At 42.9% G+C, this 9,396-nt stretch overlaps 1 protein-coding gene across 1 annotated transcript in view; it reads left to right on the top strand.

Moving 5' to 3' along the window:
• The window catches only part of Zc3hav1l (zinc finger CCCH-type containing, antiviral 1 like), a 9,609-nt gene extending 1,681 nt beyond the window's left edge, over positions 1-7,928 (top strand). The window contains exons 3-4 of the mRNA XM_021165813.1: positions 2,111-2,372; positions 6,672-7,928. Of these exons, the coding sequence (XP_021021472.1) occupies positions 2,111-2,372; positions 6,672-6,787 (378 nt within the window). The 3' untranslated portion in view covers positions 6,788-7,928. The remainder of the gene's footprint in view (positions 1-2,110; positions 2,373-6,671) is intronic.
• Positions 7,929-9,396: the final 1,468 nt, after the last annotated feature.

Below are 9,396 nucleotides of genomic sequence, written 5' to 3'. Positions count from 1 at the left end.
ACACATTTGTTTCTATTTATGTGAATTTATTCACAAAATAATCATCTCAAATTTATGAGACTACCCATAAAATAATTTTAAAAGATTTATTCATTTGGGGCTGGAAAGAAGGCTCAGCAGTTAAAAGCACTGGCTGCTTTTCCAGAGGTCCTGAGTTAAATTCCCAGCAACCACATGGTAGCTCACAACCATCTGTAATGAAATCTGATGCCCTCTTCTGGTGTGTCTGAAGAGAGCTACAGTGTACTTATATATAATAAATAAATAAATCTTTAGAAAATCTTTAGAAAAGATTTATTTATTATGTATACAATGTTCTCCCTGCATGTACACCTTCACACCAGGAGAAGACACTCATTGTAACTGGTTATGAACTACTGGGATTTGAACTCAGGACCTCTGGAAAAGCAGCCAGTGCTCTTAACCTCTGAGCCATCTCTCCAGCCCCCTATAAGATTTTAATCTGGCATGATCGTTGTAGACATTCCTGTCAGAGGCAGGAGGAACAAACACTTCCATCCAGAATGTCTCTTTCTACAGCCTGAGGTATTTTCTTATCTTTGAGGGACCTGAGCCCTGATAAAATCAGATCCATGGCTTCAATGCAGGAAAGAATTTTTGGGAGAGCTCATATGAAGTAGGGATTATTAACAGACCTTAAAAACTGGATATATTTACTGGTGAGTTTTTTCGGGGGTGGGGGGGTGGGGGTGGGAGTTGCATATAGGGAGTAGTGTAGCATCTGTGTGGTAGAGCATCCCTGTAACCGCAGCAGCAGAGAGGGGAAACATCTCTGAAAGTTTGACACCTGCCTGGTCTATAGAGTGAGCTCCAGTCCAAATAATTCCAGGCATCGAAACCCTGTCTTAAAAAACAAACAAAAACCCACAGTGAATCAGTTCACCAGATTAGATTAGCTATTGTCAAAAGAGAAAAAGAAAGAAAGGAAGGAAGGAAGGAAAGAAGGGAGGGAGAAAGAGAGAAAGAAAGGAGGGAGAAAAAGAAAGGAGAAAAAGTAGACAGTGTGATGGTGCAAACCTGAAGTTCTCTAGAGGCTAAAGATTTGAGAGTTCAGGGCCAGCCTGGGCTACACACCAAGAGCTTCACTTGAAAATGAAGCAAACCAAAAGACAAACCCAAATCAAGATAAAACAAAGATAAATTATGGCAAGGATGCTGAGAACTCTCATACATGAAGCAATGAGTTTTGGAGGTTTTTCAAAAAACAAAAACAAGCTATGCTTGGCGGCTCACTCTTGTAATTCCAACACTTGGCTGAGACAAAAGGGTAACAACAAATCTTGTCTCAAAACAAAACCACAAATCCCAGCACTCGGGAGGCAGAGGCAGGCGGATTTCTGAGTTTGAGGCCAGCCTGGTCTACAAAGTGAGTTCCAGGACTATACAGAGAAACCTTTTTAAAAAAAAAAAAAAAAAAAAAAAAAAAAAAAAAAAAAAAAAAAACCAAAGCACAGGGACCAGAGGGGTAGCTCAGCTCCTAGAGTACTTGCCTAGTATGGGCAAAGTCCTGAGTTCAAGCCTTGGCATCGCCTAAAAAACAGGTTTGGAGGCATTTTTGATCCCCCTGTCTCCCTAAGGTAATTACAGCCATGTCCAGTTTTATTCAGTGCTGCGGATCAAACCAAGACTCCATGCACATTAGAGAAAGCTCTCCTAGCAATCATGTTGGGCAGCTTACCTATCACTTTGGCTCTGGGGGATCTGTGGGCACCTGTACTCATATGCATATAACACCCCCCCACACACGCACATCTTTAAAAAAGAAAAAAATACAGGCGTGGTAGTATCCATACCCCATAGTCATAATGGTGGAGAAGAGAGACAGGAGAACCCTGGGGCCTGCTGATCAGCCAGTCTGTCTGAATCAGTGAGTTCTAAGTCCCATGAGAGACCTCGTCTCAAAAAAAAAAAAAAATGGAGTATGACTTAAAAGGACACCCAGTGCTGACCACTGGCCTTCACACACATGCGCACATCCACGTGCCCTTGCCCCAAAGATGCCGTTAACTTCTCTTTTGGTACCGCTATAGTTTATTGGCTTACAGGTAAGAGTGAAAACTATTGAAACCTTGCTTCGCTTCTGCCCCAGGTCTGTCAGATGTACAACAAAGGTGTCGATGTCCTTTATGGCTACTGCAGCCTCAAGGATAGATGCAACAAGTTTCATGTGTGCAAATCCTTTGTGCGGGGTGAATGCCCCTTTCAGCCCTGCAAACGCTCCCACCAGCTCATCCATGCTGCCAACCTCAAGTTGCTAGAGGACCAAGAACTTAGTGTTTCAAGCGTCGTGAATTTCCAGATAATCTCTGTCTACAGACATAAGAAGTTGCACAAGATGCTTGAAGAGAAAGGTAAGCATCGATCGGGACCTCCCAAACATATGTGACATCACATAGGCAACCGCATTACCTGCAGACCTGTTGCCAAGACAACAGGCACCGTATTCCCAGAATCCACTTGGCTCACCTCTCACCTTTACCTGTGTTACATCATTTTCCGTATAAATAAGGGGAATGCCCCCTCACCTCTCTTTTTTCCCCTTCTCTTTTTGCTGCCACCTTCCTCCCTCTCTGTCTCTCCCAATAAACTTCTTACACGTGGAACTGTTTGGGCCCAGGGTGCCATGTTCAGACTCCGAGCCGCTGTTTTAACCCATCACCAAGAGGCGTGGAGCGGCGAGGTGTGCTGAGGTTTTCTGATCTGTGGAGGAGGAGGAGGAGCAGTGAATGGATTTCCTGTGCTAATTGCAGCCTTTTCCTTGGAAAGGTTAAGACTGTCAACATTTTATTTGGTTGTTACTTTATTTGTTTGTGTTGTGTGTGAAGGCAGCCCAATTTGTTATAGGCTAGAAAACTTACTCTGAGTCTTAGTGAGAACAATATGGCTACTCTGGTCGGGACACGTGGAGGCTCGGAGCAAATGTGAACCTCTCCTGAGTTCGCTGTAAGGCTGCCTGCCTATGGCGGCCTCTCGAACTTCTATAGCTCTGGGAAACTGTGTGTCTCAAGGCCCCACCCCACAGCAGCCAGCAGCTAGTTGGGCCCATGTGGGCCAACAATCAGCTGGGAGGATGAGAAAAATGACTTTACAATAATGGTTTTTTCTGGCCAAAGAATTGTTTTGGGCACAGCTAATATTTAATTACCAATGAATATAATTAATAACAATTATAAAAGCTTTCTTATTTTTTGCAAAACCTTTTGTAGTAAACTAAAACCCTAAGTAATAAAAAGATATTGTCTCTGAATCTTTTGGGTGAGAGCAAGGATTTAAAGTAAACTTCCCTTGAGAAGCATTAGTTAATAAAACATTTTCCACTTAGGGAACAATATACACTGAAAGATTAAAACTCTTGGCTTCTTGTATAGAAGCAGAAGTGATAAAAATTTCTTACATAATGTAGATCAATATTTAGCCATATATAGGCAAAATATTTTAGTTATTACAAACTCACTAGAAGCAAAACCTTTACAATCATTAAGATGCAAAGGAGAGAGAAAATGAAACAAACTTTCAGATTTATAATAACTATATAAAAGGTAGGCAAACCAGGTTGTAATGTCTTGATAAATTTTACGGTCTGATTGACTCTTTATAAACTATGAATTTGAACTTCATTAAAACAGCATCTGGCTAGATCTGCAAAGAATTATTAAGTTTCTTTTGCAACATTAACTTTGGGAAAGTAAAACCCAATCTCAAAACAATTAATTACTTATAGAATTAATATTAGAAGTATTACTATCATATTACAAAGTTTGACTGCCAATTAATACCTATGAATACATGTAAGCTTTAATGCTTTAATAAAGAGACATTGCTTTAAATCTTATCTTAAATTCTACTTTCTAGGATAGGAACCACATTAATTATTATCTCAACTAGAAATATCCTCAGAGACCCAGCCTCTTGGCCTGCCTTATGCCACGTGTTGGAAGGACTCTAAACTCGAGTTATCAATTTTAAGACTAACCATCTGTAGCAATGTAACAATTATTAATCTTAACCCATAACTTATGAGCTGATAGTGAAAACTCGCAGAGCACATTACCAATAAAAAAAAACCAAATGAAGACCAAATGAAGCAGTTACATTTAGACCAATCAGAGAATATTAATTTTTCTAGCTATAATCATGGAATAAAAATCACTTTATCATTTGCCAAACACATTAATCACGATTGTAGAGAACCCACCAGGAAAAAACCATTTATCAGCTTTTTTACCTCGAAACTAAGAGGCTGTAGGGTCTCCCTTTTTGCCTATAACGAACAGTTTTTCCAGCAGGGACCCTCCTGCCATGTGTCTGTTTCCTGGTTGAAGCACGTGGCAGCTCTCGGCTTTGCAGATAAAGTATTTTAGCCATCTTTATTATCCAACATAAAACATAGAACATTCATTCATTCAGACTGGAACACGAACATACATGAATTGAACACGTGCACCAGATTGGTGCACCAGACATTAGACAAAGACACAAAAGGGACAGAGTACTTCTGCTGTAAAGCCCAGAGAGAACAAAGCATGGCACTCCTGAAATTTCTCTCTGCTTTTTGGGACATTTTCCTCCCGCATGATGCAGTTTTTAACTGCGGCCATCTGCCTAATTATTAATTTCCTTTTAATAAACCCTTTCTTTTCTCACGCCTAAAAATGTAGCTTCTGGGAGCTACGACTAACTGCCTGTTAAGTTCCTAGCTCCTGATAAGCCTCACTGCTGAACCTAAGTGAATTAGCGCTCAGGTTAAACGCTGTTTCAACTTAGCCCATACCGACCTTCTGTGGTATGGATTTCCTTTAATTATTTTCTTCTATGGAGCTCCAAACCAGCAGTGCTTCTTCCAAATGTTCTCTGCCATTTCTCAGTCCCGCGTGGGCGCCAGATCTGTTGTGTCCGGCCAGCGGCTCACATGTCTGGCTTCTAGTCTGGAGAGGCATCTTGGAAACCTGGAAGAGAAGAGGGGGGCTAGGTGTCGCGAGAGAGAGACAAAACCAAGACAGTCAGTCTGATCAAGGTTCAATTTTACTATTTCCGACACTCAGTTATGAAGCAGGGGAAGGGGCCCGATTCCCGCCAAATCATCTTGGAGTAAAGTTCCAGGTGAACACCTGATAGCTCCGGAACTGCTAGTTGGCAGGCAGCAGCAGTGGGTGTGGCAGGACAATAGGGAGGCAAGCTCTGCCCGGATGCTCTCTAACACTGAAACCTGAGCAAACAGGTTTCAGACTGAGGAGGGGAGGTTACAGTTCTCCAACGCATAGGTGTGTATGAAGGAAGGAGCCAGAGGAAGCCAGAGGAGGGGATCAGATCCCTGTGAGGTCTGTGAGGTGCTTGCAATTACAGCAGCAAATTCTTCTAATCACTGAGCCCTGGTCTAGCCCCAGCTAACATTGCATGATACGGAAATATGATTTTAACCAAAGAAGAGAAGACTTTTGCCAAGTTAGAGGATTTGCCCAAGTATTTGAGCATGGTAGCTTCTGGGCAAATTGGGAGCCAAGAATTTGGTAGAATAATCTTAATAGCTCAGCTGGGAACATGGGAGGGAAATGGCAGGTAATGTACACATGGCTTGCTTTTGTGAAATTGAACTAAAGTTTGTCCCTATTTTTATTTTTAAGTGATTTTTGACCACATTCCAGGCAACAGACTAGAAATAAAACCACACATCTAAAGGAGTGCTGGAGAGATATCTCAGCAGTTAGAGAACTTGTTGCTATTGCAGAGGACCAAGGTTCGATTCCCAGCACCTACATGGTGGCTTAGAAATTTTATTATTTATAAAATAATAGAATAGATGCTGGTGCGAAGGCTCAGCAGTTAAGAGCACTGACTGCTTTTCTAGACGTCCTGAGTTCAGTTCCTAGCAACCACATGGTGGCTCACACCCATCTGTAATGGGATCTGGTGCCCTCTGACAGTGACTTATAATAGTTACAGTGTACTTATAAATAAAATAAATAGATCTAAAAATAATAATAATAATAATAAAAAGTTTGTCTTACCCACTGTTCTATTGCTGTGAAGAGACACTATGACCAAGGCAACTCTTATAAAGGAAAGCATTTAATTGGGGCTGGCTTATGATTTCAGAGGCTTGCATCATCATGGCGGGGAGCATTGTGACAGGCACAGCAGGCATGAGAGAGAGAGAGAGAAAAAGAGAGAGAGGGGGAGAGAATGCCTGAGAGAGAGAGAGTAAGGACACTGGGGCCTGGCATGGGTTTTTGAAACCTCAAAGCCCGCCCCCCAGTGACATATTTCCTCTAGTAAGCCTGCAGCTCCTAATCCTTCTAATCCTATCAAAGAGTTTCACTCCCCGGCGATTAAGCATTCAAATGTACGAGCCTAGGGGGACCATTCTTATTCAAACCAGCACAAAGTAGCAAGGAGATCCACTTTGTTATAACTCTTCAAGCCCAGTTACAGAGAAAGTGCTGATCTGGCTGTGGGCAAACTGGTTTTAGCTTACTATCTTTGTTCACTAATTTAATATCAGAAACATCTCCTCAAGCTGCCCTTAGTCTTTCCGACTGCTTGTTTTAATTTATTTACTCCCCCCACCACCACCATTCTACCCCATTCCCTCCCATGTTGCTTCCAACAAGGTAGGATTAAAACAGAAAGCTTATCTCTCTTCTTCCTTTCAGACCACTCGGCTTCTACTGAGCAATCACAAGGCCTTGGGAAACAAGGAGCCCTCGGGGCTGTGGAAGCCAGGCCTTTCCTCCCTGGCCGTGCTCAGTCGCCCAGGAAGCCCCAGTAAACCTGAACGAGCTTCGGAGGACGTGAGAAGCCCCTGTCCATCTTGGAGGATCAGAAGCAAGACTTCTGCTGAGCTGCAGTTTTTAGCCGGTCTTTCTCTCCCTCACTTGGTATCATTGGCAACTGTAATACCTACCTCACAACTAACTGATCACCAGGACCCAAGGTGGAAACGAAAATACACTTGCAGCTGAGGGTGGAGGTTGGACCTGGAGCCGGCCAAGAGAGGATAAATTCTGAGCACGTAATCCAGGGTGAATACTGAAGCTGTATTCTCTCTCTGCAGCCCCTGAATGCCTTCGAGCCTCAATGGAGGGCAGGTTTCTGCTGCCTGCTAGGTCCCGCTGGTGTTTTCTAGACTCCATTTACGTAGCTTATGTTGTGGACATCACAGTTTGTGAACTCTGTATCGTTTGTTACTTGGGTTTATACTTAGTTCCTTTTTTGCACAGAATTGTTAATATAAGTTTAATCACCTCCCTTATTCTGGAATATTTCATACTCCTAACAGTGTTTGAATGTCTTATTTTGTATCTGTGCAGTATTGAATTTAAAAGCCAATTTGTACCTTTGCTTGGCTTGTAGGTGCTAAACAATACTGTTTTCTGATACACATTTCTTTAACTGTCTGGGTGGATAACCTCTGTCCCTGCTTTCTGTGTCTCTTGCTTGATTTTGTGAATTTCCCATGTTGCATTTTGTGGCTTGGGCCCTCTGTGCTGTCATCAATACTGTGTTCATAATATTCAAGTTTCTGGGTCCATCCTCAGTCAGCAACCCAGCTAATGATCTTTGGACTCTGCTCGGAGGTTTCTACCTCACCCCACCCCTCTCTCATCCTCTATCGAGCCTATCAGAGCTCAGCTGCTCTGTGTGGTTCACTCCTTCCAGTTACTCCTTCTGGTGTGGATGGGACAGACCATCAGGAATCCATATATACCTTGCCCATTTCGTGGTCTCTCCCTCCCTCCTCCCTCTCCCCTCCTCTCCTTCTCCCTCTCTCTCCTCCGTCCTCCCTCTCCACTTCTCCCTTCCCTCCTCCCTCCTCCCTTCCTCCAGCCTCTCTGTACCCACTCATCCTGTTGTTTTCAGTGTGTGCTTTGCTGATCTTTGTTGTGGTCATGTTCCCCAATGTAACTGTGTAAAAAGATTTGTGTTTCTTTCCATAACGTGACATTTGAGAAATAGGAGCAATTTAGTAAGTTTTCATAAAGCCAAACTTACCTTATTTGGAGAAACTTTTATCATGATACCAATGGATCAAAGGAGAGGAGGGATGTAAAAGTGTCCTTTCCAAACCAGTTTCCTCTTAGTGGACAGTGAGCTCACGGACTTAGGGCTTCTCACCTCAGTTGTCAGTGACAATACTTCTGAGATTGTGTTTTACATTCTTTTCTTTCTTTTAAAATTCAAGTTGTGACTTTTTTTTCCTAGTGGTATTTGTGTGTGTGTGTGTGTGTTTATGCGTTGGGATCAAACCAAGGGCCTTGCCCATGTGAAACAAAGTCCTCCACCAGCAAGGTATATCTAAGTCCTGGGCTAAACTTTAAAGTAAAATTTTAGTCCGGTCCCAGTGGTGCAGGCCTTTAATCCCAGCACTCTAGAGGCAGAGGCAAGCAGATCTGTGAGTTCAAGGCTGCCTGATGTACAGAGTGAGTTCCAGGCTAGTCAGAGCTGCACAGTGAGACCCTGCCTCAAAAGAAATTGCATTTAATTATTATTACTATTTACACTCTGTCATTTTCCTATATGTATTTTGCTGTAAGCCATCTTAAATCCTTGATGGGATGGGGTGGCTCAGTGTGTTCCCTTTCCATCAATAGACGTGGTAGCTCTTATAGTATTGCTTTCTCACGTGTCTCACCCGCATGCTCTCAGATACGGTGTCCCTGGTCTGTAATCATTGTTGCAACATTTTATTCAAGTCCATAGTATTTCATTTTAAGTTTTAGTTCTTTTGGGAATTTAGTCTACAAAATTATCTTTTTGTGTATATGATACTGGGAATGGGCCTGTGGCTCATGTGCACTAGACACGTGTGCTCTACCTCTGAGCTGTATCCTCAGCATCAAATTATGTTATGTAATTGTTATCAGATCGAGTCTGGCTGCTCACCCCATGCTGGGCAGATAAAGTTAAGAGATGTGGTACTGAGGGAAGAGGGTGGTTTTATTCACAAACCTTCGTAGAAAGGAAGGATGGGGGTGTTTGGAGCCTGTCTCGCTGGGGAACTAACTTGAGGTCAGTTTACACTAGTGGGTGATTGCTGACCTTGGGCACTCTCTTGCGGTGCGTGGGCCAGAGAAAGCGCAGCTCTTTGCCTTGTCTTGAAGTGTTTTCATTTCTTCATGTCTCAGAAACAGAGCAGTGTTTCCTTGGGCTTTACTTTTCAAATTAGTTCCACAGCACACAGTGAACTGACTTCCTGGGTGGAGAGGTCCTGAGGCCCCAACTTGTGTAATGAGCGAACTAGGCTCCATGATCACACCCCCAACCGTTAGTTCAAGTGGAGCCTTGCCACTTTACTGCACAAACTTCTCTAGCTCTATCACGAGAATTCTCTGAGGAATCGCAATCGGTTTCCCCCACCTCATTCTGAGACCGTTATCC

Source organism: Mus caroli, chromosome 6 (genome assembly GCF_900094665.2).
Source record: "Mus caroli chromosome 6, CAROLI_EIJ_v1.1, whole genome shotgun sequence".
Taxonomy (NCBI): Eukaryota; Metazoa; Chordata; class Mammalia; order Rodentia; family Muridae; genus Mus; species Mus caroli.
The sequence above is the reverse complement of the archived record's forward strand: the minus strand, read 5'-3'. Positions and strand labels throughout refer to the sequence as shown.